General features: G+C 32.3%; 1 protein-coding gene across 11 annotated transcripts in view; it reads left to right on the forward strand.

The window, feature by feature from the left end:
• The window catches only part of USP34 (ubiquitin specific peptidase 34), a 357,595-nt gene that overhangs the window by 235,097 nt on the left and 98,275 nt on the right, over positions 1–24,223 (forward strand). For all 11 annotated transcript variants that reach the window (XM_056813961.1, XM_056813959.1, XM_056813952.1 and 8 more), the window contains 10 exons: positions 7,393–7,593; positions 10,803–10,885; positions 12,065–12,105; positions 12,220–12,344; positions 13,180–13,332; positions 16,148–16,252; positions 18,179–18,234; positions 18,327–18,447; positions 23,048–23,231; positions 23,856–24,019. In XM_056813961.1, the coding sequence (XP_056669939.1) occupies positions 7,393–7,593; positions 10,803–10,885; positions 12,065–12,105; positions 12,220–12,344; positions 13,180–13,332; positions 16,148–16,252; positions 18,179–18,234; positions 18,327–18,447; positions 23,048–23,231; positions 23,856–24,019 (1,233 nt within the window). The remainder of the gene's footprint in view (positions 1–7,392; positions 7,594–10,802; positions 10,886–12,064; positions 12,106–12,219; positions 12,345–13,179; positions 13,333–16,147; positions 16,253–18,178; positions 18,235–18,326; positions 18,448–23,047; positions 23,232–23,855; positions 24,020–24,223) is intronic.

Raw genomic sequence — 24,223 nt, forward strand, 5'->3', positions numbered from 1 at the left:
TCATTATTGAGAGTATTATTAATACTATTGTGTTCTAAAATTATTCCTTAATATTTCATGTAATTAATTTGATATAATGTTGGTTTTGTTCAATTTTAGAAATTGTTTTAATTTAAATTCAATATTATTAATATTTCCCATTAATAATCCTTTTATTTAAATGTGTTCAATTTAATAGCATTATTTTAAATCACTAGTAGCAGTAGCAAAGGAATTCTTTTTTATTTTCCTATAGTTTCAATTCTCGACAGTAGGTGATGATATAAATGAGTGTAGAGTGGAAGGCACTTGTGTGTAGGCCTTTATCTAAGAGCAATCAGATAAAGAGAAAGCAAAAAAAAATTCTTTTAATATGCTAAAGAAAGGCAGGCAGTCTTCCAGGAGAGCTTTGAGTAGCTTTTAATATGCTAATGAAGGCAAGTACTCCCTAGGAAAAAATGTGACTTTAGATATACTAAAGAAGACAGGCAGTCTACAAGCAAAGTTTGAGGATGGAGAGAGAAAAATGAAGTTTGAAGAAACATATTCCAAAAGAACATTTCCTCTAAGCCCCAGTCTAAAGACTGTTGGGGGAGGGGGAGAGAAGGGAAAGAAAAATGGAGTTAAATCCCTTCCCCTGGATCAGCCACGTGTTTTCAAAGTTGGAGGAGGCAGGGAGCCCCTAACCCTAGTGCACATCCTGGATGGACCCTCAGAATTAATTTAATTAATTTAATGAGTGACTCTGGGCTGGTAAAGATCCGTGAGGTCCTATTTCCCCTTGGTTTAAAACAGGTTGGGTTGGGGGCGGGGTGTGGCCACATGGGGAGATTGCAGATGCTGGGAAGAAACAGGAGTCTGCGTTTCAAGCTTGTGGGTTTTAGCCCTTTAATATAAAGCAATCGCTCACCTGCCTGGGTCCCCGGTTCTGTTTTGGGCAAAGTCTTCCTTTTCCTTCTCTATTGCCCCAGGGAACCCTTAAACTATATACCCCAGGATTAATTTAAGGGTGTGTCTCCACGCTCAGCATAGCACCTGGCTGAGCAAAGCAACAGTACCAGCCAGCGGTTTCCTGGGCTCTGGGAATTCAGGGGTTGGGGCTGGGCTTCTAAAGTAAGAGAATGAGGTGGGGAAACTCAGGGGAGGGAGTTTTTCTCACCAATCCAATGTGATCTGATCTGGCGAAAAATAGCAGCCTGTTCCCTCTCTCCTCAAAGGTTCCTTTCACATATGAAGGCAGGCCAGCAAACTGAAATGGCTTCTATATTACCTAAGCTTTACCTAAGACTCAAAACGTCTCTCAGAAAAATATTAAGGGTTGTTCTTACACCAATGTGGTTGCCATCTGTAATAATTAAAAATAATATTTTTACCCATATATATATTTTATAAAGTTTATTGGAAGGGTAGACAATGATCCTATAAGTAACCGGACCGTGTCGTCCCTAGCCTGCCAATCTCTTTTTCATTTCGCCCTCACCTGCCTGCTCTGTTCCCTTCTTGGTTCTCCCCGTTCTTCGGTGGTTCTCTCATGGTTCTACCCCAAACCTTAACTTTTATTGATGTACAGAACGTACACTGATGCAACCCTAGTGCAACTGCGGTATGTCAGTAATGTTTGATAGGCAGGTAAAGTTACCCAGGAGGGGGAGGGGATGAGCTTCCTTGACACAGTTATTTACAAGAAACACACTGGAAATGATACATACATAGAGTAAAATGAAGGGTGGGAGCAGAATATACTGTGCCTCAGCTGATCCAGAGAAGGCAGCGGCAGTAGTCATGATCTCTTACACAGTTGCAGCTGGAATGGATATAATTGGAAGAGATGAAAGAATAACTGTTTCAGGGGAAGGGTTACTATGGGTAATGTAGCATTATCAATATTGGACCTGAATGCACTATTATAGAATCTAGAGTTTTAAAGCAAAACATAAATGAGAAATAGGTTGAAATAGATAACACAGTAATAATAGCAGTGGACTCTAGTTTTCCCATCTAAGAATTGGACAAATCTAACCAAAAAATAAATTAGAAAGTAATTAAGCCATTAAATAGAACCTTAGATAAGTTAAATGTGATAGATTTCTAAAGATCTCTCACCCATTTGCATGAAGATAGTACTAGATCTTATGTATGTATATATACTTAATCTAAACATGGTTTCTGGTGGAATAGCAATGGTTTAGAGAGCATAAATATTCTGCACAAGTCTTATTTTAACAATCATCATACTAAGGAGGTAATGCTACATTTCTTAAGGGTTGTGACAATGGAACAAAAGTTCCACTATGTATAACTAAACTGGAAAGGCTTGGTTTTGGAAAAAGTATGATCCTGGCAACAAATTGTGACTTTGCCCAAGGACCAATAGAGCTAAATATATATATTAGCAATATATGTTAACAGAGAGCCAGACAGGTTAAAGCAATCTAATTAAATGCTGATAGGAACATGGAGAAATTGTATTTTTGAAAACAGGTTGGAAATACACATTAAGAGCTGTGCAACTGTTCATCTTCATTGACCTGGGGATTCTGTTATTAAGGTTAGACCCTAAGAGTAACATTGAATGGGTAAAAAAACTATATTTATATGAAAATATTCATGGAGGCTTGTTTATGACAAAATAAATGGAAATAACACAAATACAATGAATGGGAGAAATGGCAGAATAGACTATATTTAAATATAATAGATTATTATTATTTTATGTTATATCATTAGAAATGACAAATATCAAAAATATAAAGGAAATATATGAAGAGATGGAAGGAGAATAAGAATAATACATATTATAATTAGATTTTAAAAAGTCAAACTACAAAATAAAGGGGGGAAAGTATCAAAGTAAAAAAAAATACCAATGGGAATGAAAAAGCACAGGATGATTACATTAGCATACATTTTTGCATATCTTAACCCAAATGTAAACAGTAAGGAGTTTGCAGTTTTGAACATAATTTTTTTTATGCATTTGTTAAATGTTTTTTTTAATTAAATATATAATTCAAAAAAATTTTAAACTATTCAGTATTCACCTATAATAAGATGCGTTCAAATTTGTTATCTGGCTTAGACATGAGTAAATTAGGATAACATAGAATACCTTACATGTCAGATCTATGGCGAAGGGACAAATTTATAACCAAAGAAGAGATAAAGAACATTATAAGATGTAAAATGAATAATTTTGACTGTACAAAATTTAGATGTTTTTGTACAAACAAAACCAATGTAATCAAGATTAGAAGGGAAACAACAAAATGGGGGGAAATTTTGTACATTTCTTTGATGAAGGTCTCATTTTTTAAATATGAAGGGAATTAAGTCAGATTATAAAAAATGCAAGTCATTCCCCAGCAGCCAAATGGTCAAAGGATATATGAACAAGCAGTTTTGAGATGATAAAGTCAAAACTATCAATAACATGAAATAAATGTTCTAAATCATCCTTGATTAGAGAAAATACAAATTAAAACAACTCTGAAGTATCTCCTCATACCTGTCAAATTGGCCAATATTACAGTTAGGAAAAGTATTAAATGTTGGAGGTTATGTGACAAAATTGGGGCATTGTTGCATTGTGGATAGAATTGAGAACTGATCCATCTATTCTAGAGGGCAATATTTGGAACTCTCCCAAGGAGTTATAAACAGTACACACCTAGTTATACTACTACTAGGTCTGTATCCTAAAGAGATTAAAAGGTGGGGGGGGGAGGGAAGAATTACCTACTTGTACAAAAATATTTATAGCTGCCTTTTTTGTACACAGATATTTATAGCTGCCTTTTTTGTAGTGGCAAAGAATTGGAAATTAAGGAAATGTCTGTCAGTTGGGAAATTACTGAACAAATTGTGGTATATGATGGTGATGGGTTACTGTTGTGCTGTAAGAAATGATCAACAGGATGATTTCAGAAAGTGCTGGAAAGACATTAACTGATACAGAGTGAAACAGGTAGAACCAGGAGAACATTGTTCACAGAAATAGCAATATTATGGAATGCTCAGCTGTGAAAGACTCAGCTATTCTCAGCAATACAATGATCAAGGACAATTCTGAGAGACTTATGACAAAGAATACTATCCATCTCCAGAGAAAGATATGTTGGAGTCTGAATGCAAATCAAGTTTCTCACTTTAGAATCATGTTTAGATGTTTTCCACTTTAATTTATTTGGGTTTTTATTTTTTGTGTTTTAGTTTTATATGGTTATTCCCTTACAAAAATGAACAATATGGAAATATGTTTTGCATGATAATGCATATTATATACTCCAGATAAAATTACTTGCCATCTCTAAGAAGAGGCAGGGAAGAGAAGGAGGGAAACAATTTGGATCATATAACTTCAGAAAACTTATGTGGAAAATTGTTATTTCATGTAATTGATAAAATAAAATACCTTTATAAAAAATATTCAATACACATTAAAGCCTACCCTTACCATGTGCCAGGGAATAGGGATACAAAGAAGAAAAAAAGAAAGAGTCCTTACCCTCAAGGAGCTTAATTTAATGGAAGAGGACAGTAAACAAAAGGAAACTGAAAGGCTGGGCTCCAGAGGTTATCTGAGGGATTCCCTATTATGGAAAATGAAGTGGAATAGATGTTGGAAAGTGAAAGGTTTAGCAGGGAAGTTCTGAATCCTTTTATAATAGAAGGCTTTGAGAGGAGATTATTTCTCTGCCCTCCATCCCTTCAATCAAAGTGACTGAGTTATCAAAGCTGGATAAATCTTCAGCTACTGGAAAATTAAGAATTTAGTAAAAATGTTCTGAGCCTGTATACAGGAAAGCTCAGCAAACAGATAACATTCTACTGATACCATTTGTGATAACATGCAATCATGTAAATTTTAGCCCTGTATTATATTTTGAATCAAATTATAACCTATGTATACATAAAGATGCCCAATTTACCTCTCAGTGTCATGTTTATCTTGCTCTGTCTCATTAGCATTAATGAATTTTTAACAATATATTTTGAGATATTTTATTTTCTAATAATTAAATTATCTTTTAATTTTGGGAGAGGAATTCCCTAAGTGGTAGGTTAAGGACAGAAGGAATTATGAGAGAAGAATGAAAAATAGAAACAGTTAAAAGATTCTGAATTTAATGTGTTGTTAATTTACTTGGATTTTAGTTAGCATCTTAGGATTTTAAGGGGCAACTTGGTCATTCATTAATTTGAGAGCCCAGCCCAGAAATGGGAGTTTTAGGTTCAAATATGGCCTGAGATACTTCCTAGCTATATGACTTCGGGCAAGTCACTTAACCCCCATTGCCTATCCCTTACCATTCTTCTGCCTTGGAAATAGTACACAGCATTGATTCTGAGACAGAAGGCAAGGGGTTTTTTTTGTTTTTTTTTTGCTTGTTTGTTTTAATCTTAATATTTTAAAAAGGCATATTTTTCTTTGTGCCAAAAAAATTCATATTAATTTACTTTTCATGATTGGATGCAGTGACCTTACTTGACAAAAGTTTACTGAATGTATAATATGCATGTGTGACTTCGGAGATTTTAGTGAAATTATCTTCCAAACATATTCTGGATTGCTCTGAATCATTTTTGGCTATTTTAATCATAAGCATCTTATTTTCCTTGATCTTTTGTACCTTTTTTTTAATATATAATGAAAACCATTTTAATAAGCATTTTGCCTGTTGTAACTAAATTTGAGAATTGATATATTATATGCCTTAGATATTATTATTATCTTTACTGCTATTTCATTTGCATTTTTATGAGAACTCCATAATTATGAACTGAATCTTGTTATCATTCAACCATTACTTGTTATTAAGCACACTATGTGTTTATGTGCTAGGCACTGCCTCTTAAAGAGGCAAAAACAGAGTCTCTACCCTTGAAAATCTCATTCTAATGGGGTGGGAGATAACATGCAAATACCTACAAGATATATACAATATTAATTGGAAGAACACTTGGGGGATGAAGGCATTATAAACCAGTGGAACTGAGATGCCTATCAAAAAAGGGTGACATTTGAGCTGAGAAGGGGCAAAGATGAAGAGGGAGAGCATTATAGGCATAGGGAAAAGCCAGTGAGAAGAAAGCATGTAAGTCATTGGAGCATCATGTTCAGGGAACTTTATGTAGGTAACTGTGGCAGGAATCTTAAACAGTTTGTGGAAGAAATTAAAATGTAAGAAAGGATTAGGTTATGAAGAATGTTAAATATCAAACAGAACTTATATTTGATACTGGAAGTAATGACTTCGTGGGTGGAGCTCATTGAGCAGAGGAGTGATCATTGTCAGTCATATGCTTTTGAAAAATCACTGTGGCAGCTTGAGTAGAAAATGGATTGGAGTGGGAAGAGACTTGAACACTTGAGATCAAATAGAAAGTTACCATATTAATTCCAGAGTGAGGTGATATGGACCTATCCTTGTCTGAGTAGAGAGGAGGAGATCTATCAGGGATGTTGTAAAGACAGAAACAAAAGCAATAGATTTGGATATATGGGAGATTGGGAGAATAGTGGTATCCTTGACAATAATAGGAAATTGGGAAGTGGGGATGATTTGAGGGGTAAAGACAATTAGTTCTGATTTTTACATGTTGCGGTATTTTTCTTTTTGTTTTAACCCCAAACCTTCTATTTTAGAATTACAACAAGTATCCGTTCCAAGACAGAAAAGTGGTAATGGGTAAGCAATTGAGGTTAAGTAGCTTGCCCAGGATCATACAGCTAGAAAGTGTTCTTGGCCAGATTTCAATATTGAGTTTTAAATGCTTTTGTACTTTCAATTAGAAATGTCCAGTAGTCTGTTGGTGATTGTGTAGTTTAGCATGGAGATTAAAACTAAATATATTGATATGAGAATTATATGCATAAGAAAATAATTCTGTCAGTGAGAAATGATGAGCTCCTCAAATGAGATGCTATGAAGGTAGATGAGAAGTTGTTTTGTCACATCTTGGGATGTGACAGAACCTTATTCAGTATATCTGACATGAGTGAAAAGCCATCAAAGGAGATTTAAGAAAGTAATGAACAGAAGAACCAGGCGAGAACATAGTCAGAAAGACCTAGTGAAGAAGTAGTATTCAGAAGAAGGTGATCCGGAATATTAAATTTTTGAGAAAGGTCACGAAGAATAAGAATTGAAAGAAGAAACCTTTGTACTTGGCAATTAAGTCATCATTTATGACTTTTCAGAGGGCAAATTTAGCTGAATTATGAGATCAATCTATGAGAGATTGTAGAAGATTTAGTAGAGTTAATGTCTATTCTTTTTTATTTTTGTTAAAAATTAGTTTGTGTAATGAATAGCATTAGCTTTTAATTTTTGTTTATAACCTCTTTGTTTCCATTTAGATAACAGTATTGTTAAATGAAAATAGAAAATAATATTTAATTTTTATCCACAGTGGCAGCTAGATTGTCTTGCTTGCTTGCTGAAGTTAATATGCCAGTTTGCAGTAGATCCGTCAGATTTGGATTTAGCTTATCATGATGTCTTTGCCTGGTCTGGTGTAGCAGAAAGCCATAGGAAAAGAACTTGGCCTGGGAAATCAAGGAAGGTGGCTGGAGATCATACCAAAGGTCTTCATATTCCCCGATTAACAGAGGTAAGATGTAGTATATGTTACCTTCAAATTCTACTATTTACATTTCAGTAAAAGTAAATGCAGGTACAAATTTAATAGACTTTTATTTTTTAATAGCATTTTAAGACTTTTATAAGACTAGCAGAAATTTCTTTATTATGTGTATTCCAAATGATCATGTCTTTTATAAGTGGCCATTTTTATACCTAAAAAGGAAATTTCTAGTTTGTATTCCAGAAAAAGGGAATACATTTTATACTATTTTTAAAGTTAAAAAATCTGGTTTAAAGCCCTCTATGTCCATTAGTTCCCAGGCAAATAAATTTTAGAAAGTACTGTCCAATTTGTACATTTGTTTCATGATTGGAAAATGAGTAATTCATATCTATTGTTTTAAGAAATAATATCGAGCATTTGGTTTTTTTTTATTTTATTGAAATGCATGAGTGTTTAGTATTATTGTTTTGTTTATTGCTTCACTAACTCTATTATTGATAATACCACTACCTTTAAAAAGTTCCATATCTGAAGGAATTAAATTTTTTCCTATTCATATTCTTTTAAAATAAAATCACTTCTCATTCATAATTTGTTCAGAATCCATACTCTTAGCAATGCAAACCAACAATTTTGATTTTTATAATCAAATGTGATATATGTTCTTACTGATAGAAGGACTTCATTTGGTGCTCATGATCACCAATCCATCCATACTTTCACATCATATATGACAATGTATCCATATCCTCATATAAATCTTCTACAAGGTTTGCACCATATTATATAACTACAGTGGATCTTGCAGTCTATCCATTAGTTTTCCTTCATACCTGACTGGTTGTTTTTTTTTATTCACCATGCAGAATTTGTGCTAATTCATTTTTTGGCTTCTATCTTTAATATAATTAATTACTGTTTCCAAATGTTTTTAATGAAGAGATTGGGCTCATTGTTAAAACTGTTTTGTTAATACTTTAAACTATTATGAAAAAGTCAGGTCAGAGAATAAAAAATCTTTAATTTATTACCCAAATTCCAAATTTTCATTCCAGTTCTGTAAGAGAGAAAAAAATCTCTTTAATTGTATAAAAATAGTCTCAATTTTCTGAAATATCTTTCAGTGAATGATATGATTTAAAGTACAGTAAAGAAGTTAATTTTGTATTTATAAGTTGTAAAATCTTTTTGAAAATACAAATAGGCAAGTAAGGTCCAGTTTTGTTTAGAATGTTTTACAGAAAAACTAATGCTATATCCAGAAGATTTTCAGTATTGATTTTTTAATTGTTTTTCTTCATATAAGCCACTTTGTTCTCAATAAGCCATACTCATTTTTTCAGTAATAAAATATTTGATTATTTGTTTTATCAATTTCATAACAATTTGTACTCTACTTAAAAGTTATGAAGAAACTTGTTTGGTGAAAAATGAGATGTTAATGACTAGATTGTTTTAAAATATCTCAGAGGTACATAAAGGGAAAGCTTGATGGTAATGGTAATGGAAAATGTCAAGAATCAGGAGTCAGGAGAATAAATGAATTTTCATTCTGGCTCTGTCCTTACTATTTCTGCCATATTGGAATAAAACATAATTTATCTGAGGATCGCTTATCTTTAAAGTATGAGTTTTATAGTCTCAGAAATTCTTTCCTTCCCTAACATTTTTATGAACTCAATATTTTTTGTATTTAAATAACCTGGGTTGTCTCTCTAGTAAGTATGCTTCACTTGAAAACATAAAAATTAGAGATACATTCTGATTACCTCATCTTGACATAAAATACAGGAAAACCCAGATTTCACTTATTATATTTAATTAATTTTTATTTCTGTCTTAGAGCTAATATTTGATTATAAAACAATAGTATCATAAATCTTGAATTGAAAGGGACTGGTTATATAGTAAATATATAATATATATATATAGTAATATAGTAATATATATATATAGTAAAGTGAATTCCACTTAGACTCAATGAGGTTAAGTGGCATAATAACAGAATTTGAAGTACCAGTCTTACAAGTCCAAAGCCATTGTTTTTTCCACAAACCCAGCCTGTTTTAATTCTCTCATTCAAAGTATTTAACACTAGAAACATGTCTAATCTTAAGTAAAACAACTGAGACAGAGTTCCAAGCCAATAGCCATTAATCAAAGGGACATAATCTCATCAAGAAATAGAATCCCAGACATTCCATATGATTTAAGACCCCTCCATGCTTCAGAGTTCAAGTTTTATATAGCCATTAATTCCCAGAGTATTCAGATGGTACAGCACAAAATGCTGAATCTCTTTGGTGGCCCCACAACTATATTGGGGTTCACAGAGAAAAGATCTAGTATATCCCAGAGTAATTAGTTGGGTGGATTTTCACCCTGACTGTTGTGTAATGATCATGTAATTATTCCCCTAATGTTAATTACAGAGCAGTCAGAATTCTACCCAAATGTTAGCCTATTGACCCTTACAATAACTAGGGGAAATTTTGTAATGAATTGTCACTCCATTAGAATATCACAAAGTATTCAGAGGTTTCCATGATGGAGGTTCAAATGTCTTCCTTGCCCATGGTGCCACTCATCTGTCCAAATGCATGGAGGTCCTCTGGTTAGGACATTTTTGTGGTCAGGCAAGTACACATTCTGACAAGTTTAAAATCTATTATAAGAAAGGATCTATAGGCTTAAAGTCTAAGAAAAAAAGAATTTTATTTAATCCAATTGCTACTAATTAAATTATGTATTATGATTATTCAGTTATCTTTAATTGAATAGGTGTATGTTAGTATCTGTTAATAAGTAATAAATAATCACTTCCTCTATGGATTCACATACTCCAAACCTGGAGTCAAGAGGTCTGAGTTCAAATTTGGTCTCAGACAATTCCTAGTTGTGTTACTCTGGGCAAGTCACTTAGCCCCATTTGTTGACCCTTTATTGCTCTTATGTCTTAGAATTCATACTGAGGTAGAAGGTGGGAGTTTAAAAAAGTGAAAAAGGAATTGGCATAGTGGATGAAATCATTGATTTAGGATAGGCAAGGGTGCACTCAAATAGAGTAAGGATCAAATTTATTTCTCACACTGTTGAGGGAAATCTATTTTATTAGAGAAGTTATTAATCTAAACATGTTAGTTTTTTTAAATTATAGAGTAAAATATGGTTTTAATATTTTCCTATGTCAGTAATTTACAAATGTTCATATTTTTCTCATTTCTTTCAAACAGGTATTTCTTGTTCTTGTCCAAGGAACCTGTTTGATTCAGCGGCTTATGTCTGTTGCTTATACTTATGATAACTTGGCACCTAGGTATAAAACCTTATTTATTTGTGTGGATGAGGAAATAGAAAGTGATTTAATTTTTAAAAAATCCAAACCCATCAATTCTGAATTTTTATTATTGTGATACAGCATATGTGAGGTTGGAATTTAATCAATGAGAAATGTTTGTAAATACCTTGATTCTATGTAGAACTAACATAGGCCATTTTCTTAACCATGACATTGAATAAGGAAATGTAATTATGGAAAAAAGTTTTATTAGGCTATTATCTAGTTAATATCAGACTATTGTGTTCAAACGCCTTTTATAGTTACTTTTAGTGAATGTTTTGCATACAAATGTGATACTTATAGCTTATTTTTACTTTCTGATTGTACATTGATTAGTTGGGCCTTATTTAATTAATATTCACCATATTCCATTTGAGTCAACAGTGCTAATGTTCCATGTGGTATGTAAATAATGATCCTAACCAGTTTAATTTTAGTTTGTTTTATATATAAAATTATTTTTAACCTGCCCAATTGTCTTCTTTTCTTAAATGAAATTTCTTAAATGGAAATTTTTAAGTTCATTAATAAAAACCACCTACATACACACAAACACTCAACTGCCTTGTTTATATATTTAGATTCTTATTCATTGACTAGTCATTAAACCAGCCATTGGAAAAAAACAATAGTATTGTTCATTTAAATATTTTAAAAGAAAAACTTTTTAGAATATGAAACTGGCAGGCAACAGAGGGTTAATGTCAATACTTTATTTTTCTGTAATTGCTAGTAACTTGTTGGACTTCATACCTGAAAGCATTTACCTTTAGACATAGATTAAATAACAACAAATTTTAAATGAGGGGAAAGTTTGGTTTGTTTCCCAAAAAACCTGAAACATTATATTCAATAATAGCAAAATAAGATTTTTATATAACAGGAAATTTTCCTAACCTCGAATTTGAAGTAATTATTTGATAAATAAAGTTCCAGTATAAAAAAAAAAGAATTTTGATTTCCTTGTGGAATTTTTTGTAATCAGATTTGACTTCTCTTTTATTTATCTTTGTGTTAATTGTTGATAGGAATTGGATAAAACTACTTATAGTTTTTTGCAGCATTTTAATTTATATACATATGTATATGTGTATAACATGCAAAAAGCATACACATATATAAATATATATTATCTGCTTATTTTCCCTCATGCAGAGTTTTGAAAGCTCAGTCTGATCACAGGTCAAGACATGAAGGTAAGTATACTACAAAGTTCATTTATAATTAACAGATTACAGTTTAAGGGTAAAATGATATTCTTGGTATCATCTCCTTAATTAAATCATCATCACTTTTTTCTTTTCCTTTAGTTACACATTATTCAATGTGGCTCTTAGTCAGTTGGGCTCATTGCTGTTCCTTAGTAAAATCTAGCCTTGCCGACAGTGATCATTTACAAGATTGGCTAAGGAAACTTACTCTTCTTATTCCTGAGGTGAGAAAATTGTTGTTATGCCACAAATTATTTTTGTCTTTATCTTATTCTACACATTTGTTTAAAATACAAATATTTAAAACATTATTACATTTACTTGATATTAATTTAATTTTACATTCAGTACTTTATAAGTATTAATAATAACTTAATTTTAATTTAATAGTTTCATTTTATTTTATATTAAAGTGCCTACATTGGACTTTGTAGTTTTTATTACTAAGTATTATGAAATATCATTGCATATAATATATTATATATCATAAATATATAATATATTAAATAATATTGCTTATTACTTTTATAATACTTTAAAATATACACTTCTTTTGTTTTTTAGTATCAGTACAGAAAACATTTCTTAATTGTCTTTTTATCATTTAATGTTCCCCATCCCTAATACATAGAATAGTACATGCTTAGTTATTGAATGAATATATAAGTTAAAGGATGCCAATTACTGTCTTTGTACATTTTAGGCAAATTGCACCTAAGGATCTGTGAGACTTTTTGGAACTCTTGGTTCCCTTACAGCTCTAAAATATTATGATTTTGTTTTTTAGCTTATTATCCTTTAGGTGAACTAAGAACTTTATCTGCGACACTTATTTCTATTCACCTAAAATTGAGAATTTTAGAAATTCATTTTTTAATATTTAGTTTATATTTCTACAAGTGTATATAGTTACTTAACTTCTAGATCATCATCCATACCTTATATGAATATAATCTTTTTTACTACTAATAATTTATAAATATTTGGTTTGTCTTGATGAAGAGAATAATTTATGGTACTAACTCCCAAATTTTCATCAAAACTTATCTTTTGTTTTAGACTGCTGTTCGGCATGAATCTTGTAATGGTTTATACAAGTTATCTTTATCTGGACTAGATGGTGGGGATTCAATTAATAGATCTTTTCTATTACTTGCTGCCTCAACATTACTGAAATTTCTTCCTGATGCTCAGGCTTTAAAGCCTATTAAGGTGAGATGGTATGTGTGGATAAGGCTGTGCATCTATGCATGTAGGTATACTATTGTTATTTCAATTTAAAATTCAAAACTGCCTTTTCTCCAAGGTTTCTCAAGGTATTTTACACCTCTAGCTTAATTATGAACTTATATGATTTGTGACATCATTTAATTTCTGTAGAGAGAAAATGTGAATGTTCACAATGTAAGGTAGCTAACATGATACCACAACACTGTTTAAAAACTAAGAAAAAGGCCCACATCATTAAAATTCAAAAATATATTGAATAATTACAGAACAAGTCCCTAACCAAAACACTTTTGTGTTGTGTACCTTTCTATTTTATGTATAGATATACTAAATCAGTATAATGCCCATATCAAGTATAGGAACTTAAAACGTTTTTATTTTTATGTTTATTTTTTCCCCACTTTTAAAGATATTCTTTAATTTTCATTTGTCCTACATGATAGGTACAAATAGGTATCATGGTCAAATTAATATGAAGTTTTAGAGGAACTGAGTAAAATGATGAAGATGTAAAAATTCAAAGTACCAGATAAAAAAGGGAGATTGTGTATTTAACATTATGAATACCCTATAGTAACCCAGAAATTAAACTAAAATAATTCATTGTCATCTGTGGCTCACATCTTTTGACCAAGAGGTTTTAAGATATTTCTTTTTCATTTAACTAATTAACTGCCTAATTGTTAAGTAAGAAATTACATTTTAAAACTCAAAAATTTTAATGGAAAAAAACAGGCAAAAAATTCTATAGTCAGTCATCAAGGATTTTCCAACATCTTTCCATTCTAGTACCTTTTTTTCTCTTAATTATTTCCTATTTATACTATATGTAGCTTCTTTGTACAAATTTGTTTGCTTGTTATCTTCCTAGAGTCATGAGGTCCTTGAAGGCAGGGGTTTTTTTCCATTCTTTGTATCCCCAAGCCTTTTTGGAGGACTGTCTTCAATGCCCCTCCTATGTGTCAGGTAATGTTATACATGCTAGAGATAATAAGGAAAGACAGAAACATTTGCCTTGCCCTCATGGAGCTAACGTTCTAATGAGGAAACACTGCATTTGTACAAGATGCATATAATGTAAGTGGAAGTTAACATCAGAAGGGAAGTGCTAGCTATGCAAAGAAGGATCTGGAAATGCTTCTTGCATTCAGTGAAATTTGAGTTGAACTTTGAAGGAATCCAGAGAAACCAAGAGATAGAAGTTTAAAAAAAAAAAGGCATTACAAACATGATAGAATGCCCATAAAGAGGCATACAGAGTTTTGTCTCAGGAATAGGAAGAAGCCCATTGTAGCCCAATCAGAGAATGAATATAAAAAGGGGGAAAAAGCTAGAAAAAGAACAAAGTTATAAAGGGTTTCACATTCCAAACAGGGTATTTTATATTTGATTCTTTAAATAATAGGTAGCCACTGAAATTATTTGAACAGGGTCAGAAATCATCTTGACAGCTAAGTTAAGAATGGATTGCCATTGGCAATAATGGAAAAATTGAGAAGAGGGGACAGTTTTGCAGGTATGATAACAATTTCTCTTTTGGACATAATGAATTTGAAATGCTAAAAGGCAGTTAGTGATACAAGACTAGGGCTCAGGGGGAAAAAAGATAGGCTGGATATTTAGACTTGTAAGGTTTCTGCAGAGAGGTGATCATTGAACCCATTGGAACTGAAGAGACCATGAAACAAGATAGTATAGAAGGAGAAGAAAAGAGGACCTAAGACAGCCTTGGTTTAGTGGTTGTGAGCTGGATGAAGACAAAGCAAAAGTAGCAGCCATGTAAATGTGCCCCAGGGATCTCAGATCTCTTCTCTAAACTTTTATCATGTTTTGTAGTTGATTATATATCTTATGTGTTTGGATTTTCTTATATTTTCTTTAGTGTATTTTATCCCCAAATTGGTTTATAAACTTTGTAACGGTAAGAAATTCTCCTTGAACTACCAGTGTAACAGTGCTTTATTTTACCTCACTTTTTAATTTAAAGCAAACTTCTAATTTTAGAAATTTACAGCAAATGGGTACACTGAAAACTAGTACAAAAAATATTATTATGCTGTATAGCAATCGGACAGAAGCAGTACACACATGCACAAATATGCATTCATACCCACCCACAAACACATACATGGCATTATATCCAGAGCTTAATTCCCTGTGGTTGCAAGAAACTTACCTAGCAGAAAGGGGAAGAGAACACACTCAAAGATGAGCTTTAAATATAGTTGTATGCCTGCAGATGGGCTTGTTGGAGAACAGTTAAGTGGTGCCAGATATGGGAGGGAGCATTCCTGATCAGGCCCAGATGTGATGGGTCATTTATTGAAACTAGGCTTGGGTGTGATAGTGGGAGTTTCCTCTATTGGAACCAGAAATGGGGGGGATGGGGTGTGGGTGGGGGGTTGAGTTGGCTACATGAGGCTGTGGAAAAGAAATAACTCACAGTCTCCCGCAGTCAGCCAATAGTTTTGTCCTGTTAGTAACTTCAAGCATTAACTTCTTGACACAGGATTATAGGAACTATAACATTAAACAGTATAAAAATTATAACAGGTGGTTATAGACCCTTAGGAAAGAAATTACTTCATTTATTTCTATGATTAATAGAAATTGTGGAATGAGTGAGATTTTTGTTGATTTTAATTTTCTCCTAATCTTAAGGAAATTTAAAATTCCCCCTCACCATCCCACCATTCTAAAGTCTTTATAATAATTGTTTTTAATCATATCGATAGGTTTCTGGTTTTTTTGGCACCTTTTTAGGGTCATAAATTTAAATAAATTTTTCTTTTCATAGATTGAAGATTATGAAGAAGAGCCAGTACTAATACCTGGATGTAAAGAATATTTTTGGTTATTATGCAAATTAATTGACAACATACATGTAAAAGATGCCAGTCAGGTAGGTAAAACTAATTTCACATTGGCATGTTGCTAAGTGATCCTTTCCCCTGTATTTCTTTGTTTTTTGTTCTCATTTTATTTTGTAACTATAACACATAGAATCATAGTCTTCATTATCCAAGAGTTTTTTGTAAAGCTCAGAATGGTTGTTAATATTAGCATGTTCTTAATGATTATAGCAATTCCTGATTATATAAAAAAGTGTTCATACTTTTTTAGATGTAAGAGAATTTTGCTTAGTATCCTTAAAAAAGGATATGAGTAAGAGCTGACAAGTTATTCATTTGGTACTTAAACTCCAGATTTGCCTTAAAATGCTTCTGTCCTAGTAATCTGTGGTTTCATTTTCCCTAAAATAAGAAATTAGTTATATTTTTAATCAAATAGGATATTCCAGAATTTAATGACAAACCATTTTGGTAAATAAGAATTAATTGGTTCAAACTATATATGACCTACTCTAATAAAAATTTTATAAAGAAAAATCTTACATAAAAAGTTTTCTTCACATTTTGTATATTGTATATTAAACAAATTTGGATTATATAGACTACTTACTCTGAGAGAAGTAACAGGCTTATTTCGATTATGGATTCTTACTCAGAGTCAAAACAGACCCCAGTAATCTGCTTACACATTTCAGGGAATCCACAAACTTTGGACTTTTTCAGTCTTTAAATAACTTTTGTTATAATTGGTTTCCTACATAATTCTATGCATTTTATGAATTAAATATATTTTTCTGAGGAGGTTATACACTTTACCAGACTTACTAGACTGTCATGACTGCCCCCCCTCCAAAAAAAAAAAGATTAAATGCTCCTTCTTTAGTGAGTCAAAACTGCAAGCATTTGTTAAACGCTTTTTATATTCCAGGCAAGTCCAAAGAAAGGCAAGATAAATTAAAAGTCCATGCTTTCCAGAAATTCACAGTCTAATGGGAGAGGCAAAAATGCAAACACTTAATTACAAACAAAGTATATAGAACAAAACTTGAGGTATAATGATCATTAAAGTAGACCCAGGCATTGAGGAAGACTAGGAAGGCCTTCTTGTAGAAGGTGGGATTTTCTCTAGGACTTTAGAAAATGAAGATCCTAAAAGAGAGAGGCCCATGCTTGTAATATGCAGTGAGCAGATGGATTATGTTGTTTGAAAAACAGTAAAGAACCCTATTTCATTGGATCACACAGAGTTTTTAGAGGAGATTAAGATGTTAAAAGACTGGAAAATTAAAAGAGTGGTGAAGAGTTCTAGATGCCAGATGATTTTATAGTTTATATAAGAAGTGATAGTGGTGCAATAGATAGAGCACTATGTCTTGAACCACATAGACCTAAGTCTAGATGTGACCTCGGAGACTTACAAGCTGTGACACTGTACAAGTCATTAAATTTCTTTCTCACTCAGTTTATTTATCTATAAAATGGGCGTAATATTAGTATCTACCTCTTACTATTATTGTGATGATCACATGAGATAATATTTTTTTAAACACTCAGCACAATGCCTGACACATAGTATTTGCTATATAGATGCTTTATTATTCCTGCTGAGTTTAAAGTGGTCTATGCTAAATCTAGGTCAAAATGTTCAATAGGCATCTGGAAACATAAGCCTGAAGCTAGTTTGGAGAATGGTTAGGACTAAATAGATTTTAGAATTATCAGCATAGAGATGATAATTGAATCCATGAGAGCCAAAGGCATCACCAAGTGAAATAGTATAGCTATAGAAGAGGGCCTAGGACAGAGCTCTTTTCACAAGAAAACTTTTGATTAGTTGGTTTCACCTAGAATAAAGATCCAATAAAAGTAACTCCTGGTTTTTACGAACTTAATATGTTTTAATATAGATTTTGAAACTACTATGGAAAAAATATGTAACGTTTTTTGTTCATATTTTGTTTTTTCTTCAAACTAAGACAACATTACTGGACTTAGATGCTTTGGCAAGGCATCTGGCTGACTGTATTAGAAGGTATGATTTGATATAATATCATAAGTCTTAATTAACTTGTCAAAAGGTATGATAAAAAGTATAATTACCCAAGCTTTTTTTATATATTGTAGCAGGGAAATACTTGATCATCAGGATGGTAATGTGGAAGATGATGGGCTTACAGGACTCTTACGACTTGCAACAAGTGTAATTAAACACAAACCACCATTCAAATTTTCACGAGAAGGACAGGTAAGAATGGATTTAAATTTTTATATATGTCTATAATTTAATTCATTACAATATTGTACTTTACAAGATTCTGTGTATGCATTTCAAATTTGCTTTAGTATGCAAACATCAGTAAACCAGTTTTTTGTGGGGAATAATATTTACTTTGAAAAATTTGGATCTTACAAATACAAGTCAAGCATATTTCAAGTGGCTAGAGTCAGTTTTGATTTCTATGATACACATAAAAAGAGGTGAACTCTGAAATAATTATCACTCCATTTTCATATAATTGTATATCATAAAGCAGTATTTTGCATTATATATTGAATTTCATTAACAAAAAAATGAATATATGTGTAGCTAAGAGATACAAGTCTAATTAATTCATTATGGCCTTATATTAGAAATATTGACTTTTCTAGATGTTTTACTAATGTAAAATATATTCTTCATATATTTAAAATGTTGGTGAGTTTTACATTTTTGGAAGATTTTTATGAATCCAAATATATTTAACTACCATCGGTATACAATTACTGAAGTTTATAAAAAAATGTTCTCACTTTACCACTATATTGGTATTGACATAATTCTTTCAGTAAGGTTTCTGTCTCCTTTTATTAGTTTGATTCCAGTCGTATGAAATTACTCAAAAATCTTGTAGAAATATGAGGCAATTTAAGAAACTGTTAAGTCCTGCCTCCTTATTATAAAAATGAATTGACTAGGACCCAGAAATTCCAATGAATTGTCTAGATTCTTACAGTTAGTAGTAGGTAATAGAACTTGAATTCACATCTCTTGGCTTTGATGAGAGAAAAAACAGACCTACTGTTTTTTCTGTCATCAAATGTGATAACTTTTAAGGTCAAGTAGCAGATTTATATTTGAGGTTTTTTTAAATTATGGAGGAATATTAATGAGCATTGGCCTATAGGAACTATGTCTCTCTCTCTTTTTTTTTTAAAGAGATAAAGACATTCTAATCAATGAACAGTTGTTAAATTTCTACCATGTGCAGAACCCTGTCATGGGCCAATTTAAGAAATTTAGAGTTTAGGTATTACATTGTCCCTGATCTCATAAAAGCTTAGGAGGTTCGGGGAAAGGGGAGATTATCACATGAGAAGTGTTAATAATAAGTGCCTTGTAAGCACTTTATAGAATGGGTAGAAATTTGTTGACTCCTGAATGAGGGAGAGAAAGAACTGTAGGGGACTTCAAAGTCCAATAAATTCTCCTTACATTTCTTAGATGTCTTTTTCTAATTTGAATGAGTTGGCAAGTTTTTATTACATATCTGCTATGCATTATGTACTGTGCTGTGTTTAAGAATACAAAAAAGGGCATGAAGAAATTCCTTACTTCATGAAGCTTAATATCTATTGGACTAGGCATAATGTAGAAACTATAAATTCAAGGCATGTTTTTAAGGACCTCTAGGAAGGGGAAACTAACCAGATCTGAGGCCACCTAGTTCCATTTTTGGATTGTTTTAATAGTTGGAGAATTTTTCTTTAAATACTAAGTTTGCCTTTCTGATACTACTACCAAACTATTTCTCCTGTGCCATTTATATATATTTTTTGTGAAATAGTCTTTCTTCTCTGTGTCAGCCCATCAGATAATTGATGATAATTATAATGTTCATTGGGGAACTATTTGAGTTCTTGAATGCTGTTGTGGTGGTAAAATTCATGATGTGTCCTAGGGATGGAGAATAGCCCTGTTTGGCTAGAACTTATAGTGGAACTAACTAACTGTTTGTGTGTGTGTGTGTGTGTGTGTGTGTAATTGTTAATAAGTAATAAAAACTTTTGAAAGTATAGTTTACAGATATCCCCTTCCATATCTCACGGGGTTAGGGGCAATGATTCTTCTGCAATCTGGAATGTCCATGTAAAATTTTTTGGCCCTCCCATAAGACCAGGAAAAATATTTGAATTTTTTTTTCTTTTTCTTTTATGGGGTGTTTACAGTACCTTATTATAAAGTTTCGGTTAAGTATATGTCATCAATCATATCATTTCTTTATTTAAAAAAAAATTATAACCCTTACCTTTTGCCTTAGAATCAATGATATGTGTTGGTTCCAAGGTAGAAGAGTGGCAGTGGGAGTTAAGTGACTTACCTAAGGTCACACAGGTAGGAAGTATCTGAGGCCAGATCTGAACCTAGGATCTCCCTTCTCTAGGCCTGGCTCTCAATGCACTGAGCCACCAACCTGCCCCCAACTATATAGTTTGTAGACCTTTTCTGTTATCTGTGGCCTTAAACAAAATTCCCAGAAAAATCTCATTTAATTTTTTATGCTGATCCTTTATATATCAAAACCACAATGGGGAAAAAGTTGAGATATGGAAGGAATATCAGTATTTTGTGCGATAATGAAATTTTATTAAAGGTATTTAAAAATTTAACAAAATAGTGCTCAGAATTGGCACAGACTACAAAGATTCTATGTTAAACTCCATTCATTTTGTAAGTGAATAACTGAGTCCTAGAATAGTCAACTATCTTGCATAAAGTGACACAAATAGTCTGTGGCAGAATCAGAATTCAAACCCATATTTTTTCATTGAAAATTCAACATCCTTTCTGTTTCATGATATAGAGTCAGTCAATAAACACTTAGGAAGCACCTATTATTTATCAGTTACTGTTTTAAGCATTGATGTAAATACTCCAAGACATTTTGAATATTTAGGTCAATTTTTCTTGGTGTCAGTGACAATTTTAAGTCAGGTATGGTTTGTTATATGAATCTAAACTAAGTGTTATAGAGCTTAATATACTGAAACAACAGAAGTAGCCAGTTGGATAATATAATTCCAGGGGCATAGGAAATCTAAGGGGTTTTCAAAATAAAATTTGTAGTAGTTGAATCAATAGGAATGATATCAATGATCTATGTTTCTCTGTTATCAGTCACCATACTGTTCTCCCTTATTCCTCTTTTCCCTTACCATCATTATCCTTGAGTATTTTTTTATAATCCTTTCAATGTCTTTTGAAATTAAATCCAACCTAAATAACTATTTGGAGCATCAACTCTCAATGCTAATCTTCATCAGTTTTGATTATGTATGATTTCTGTGTGTGCACAAAGACACATACACACACACAAATGTTTTATAATCTGAATTTTGGAATATTTTTCTCCAATACAGGACCTTAAGAGATTTTCTAGTTTTCTAGCTTTTCAAATAGGTGAATGATTGGTCTACTTAAAATTTTATTAATCCTACAGCATTTACGTATTTCATTCTCCCACACACACTTTTATTTCCACTTAGAAATTCTCCCTTCTTTCTTTTCCCCTTCTACGTATTGAGAAGGGAAGAAAAAAACAGTACCCATTACAAATCATATAAAGCAAATTCTCGTATTACCCATTTCATGTGCTCTTCCCCTCCAAAAGAAAAAGAAAGAAACTGCACAATACCAGTTTTTTATCTTGAAGTGGATCACACTTCCCTTTTTATTTTAGTTAAAAAAAATCTAGGTGACTATTATGTATAAGGTACAGTCTTGGGCAATGGGGATAAAAAGACAGAATGAAGTTGACCATATTTCTCCTGCCCCCAAGGAGATTAATTTTACTAGAGAGATGATATCCACAGATGTGTAAGTAGAGAATACTTGGAGGAAGAGAAACATAATAAAAACTGAACATCAGAGAAAGTTTCCTGAATGAAGCTAGGATAATAGCAACAATAATATTTATCATTTTTATGGTATCTGCTGTGTGCCAAACACTGCACTTAGTGCTTTAAAAAATTTGATCCTCACAACCACCCTAGGAAGTAGGTGCTATTATTATCCTCACTTTAGACATGAGGAACTGAGGTAAACAGGTAAAGGCTTTAGCTCATAGTCACACAGTTATTAAGTGATTGAAGCTAGTTTTGCTATCAGTCATCTTGACTGGAAACCCAGGACTCTTACCTGTTCACTGGACCATGTCAGTGCCAGTTAGTTTTCTGAGAAGTAGAGCTAAAGGAATACATGCTAGAATTTGAAGGACAGGTTGTAGAAACACCTGGAAGCAGAAGAAGGACTATGTTGTTGGGGAGAAGGGGAATAGTAATTATAATTGATTGAAACATAAGAATAATGCTAATCATATGATTAGAAAGTAAGGTCAATCCAGATTGGGCAGGGCCCTAAATTCCAGGTTGAAAAAAATTTGTATAAATCCATAAGAGTGTATTTTAACCTTTCTTAAAAATAAACCCATAATTTCTGCCTTAGAATCTATAGTAGTTATCATTTCCAAGGCAGACAAGTGTTAATTGCTAGACAATTGAGGTTAAGTGACTTGCCCAGGGTCACAAAGCTAGGAAGTATCAAGAGGCCCAATTTGAACTCAAGACCTTCAGTCTTCAGACTTAGTTCTCTATCCACTCAGCCACTTAGCTATCTCTTACTTTAAATTTTTAAATAGTCTTATTTTAGTATATAGGAAAAAAAGATTTGTTTCTTTTTTCAATTTTATTGCAAGTAGAGCATTAAAATATTTAAATATTTACATTCTTTGAAATGGATAATTGTTACATCTATTAAATTAAGACTTTTTTGTTAGCATACCCACTCAATGAATTGCTTTTTTCCTTAGGAATTTCTAAGAGACATCTTCAATCTGCTCTTCTTACTTCCAAGTCTAAAAGATCGCCAGCAACCAAAGTGCAAATCACATTCTTCAAGAGCTGCTGCTTATGATTTGTTAGTAGAAATGGTAAAAGGATCAGTTGAAAACTACAGACTTCTACACAACTGGGTGATGGCCCAGCATATGCAATGTAAGTATGTTTGTCCATTTTTGAATTTTATAATTATTGTCCAGATTAGTAGAGCTGCTCAGATAGTGATATCATCAGGGAAAAAAAATTCCCATCAACTACATCTAATAATAGATCTCTGGAGGAGAATGACACATCTTTAAAAATGCTTGAGTGTGCGGGCAGCTGGGTAGCACAATGAATTGAGAGCCAGATCTAGAGATGAGAGGTCCTAGGTTCAAATGTGGCCTCAGACATTTCCTAGCTGTGTGACCCTGGGCAAGTCACTTAACCCCCATTACCTAGTCCTTATCACTCTTCTGCATTGGAATCAATTTTTTTCAATCCTCATCTTTTGCCTTGAAATTAATGCAATACAAGCTAAATGGTAAGGATTGAATAAAATGCACGTGTATTTATAATTTGAGGGAATATATTGCTTCTAATATGTACCATTTTATCCCATTTTAATATCTGCCAAAAGCAAGAGTATTTTATGTGAGATAGGTAATTAATTAGAAACAGTTCCAAGGTGCTATTAGGAATATTTTTTGCATACTATTTTATTATGTCAAGTTTTTTAAAGCTAATTTAGATTATTTTGTAATTTCTTTTCCCTTCCCTTCTAACTCTTTCCCCCCGAAGCATCCCATGCTCCTTACAAGTGGGACTATTGGCCTCATGATGATGTTCGAGCAGAGTGTAGGTTTGTTGGCCTAACTAATCTAGGAGCCACCTGTTATTTGGCTTCCACTATTCAGCAACTCTATATGATACCTGAGGCTAGACAAGCCATTTTTACTGCAAAGGTATGTATTGTTTTCATTATGTTATTCATGAAAATGGACTTGAAGTAAAATAGGAGTTGAAACATGAAAACAATAACTGTAGACATCTTTTAAATTAAGTTTGTCAGTTAAAAGGAAGAAACAGAATTGTAGACTAAAGGATTTTTTTTTAAAGAACTGGGAGATCTAGACACATTTATAAGCATTATATGGAGAAGCAAATGC

This window comes from Monodelphis domestica, chromosome 1 (assembly GCF_027887165.1).
Source record: "Monodelphis domestica isolate mMonDom1 chromosome 1, mMonDom1.pri, whole genome shotgun sequence".
NCBI classification, from domain to species: Eukaryota; Metazoa; Chordata; class Mammalia; order Didelphimorphia; family Didelphidae; genus Monodelphis; species Monodelphis domestica.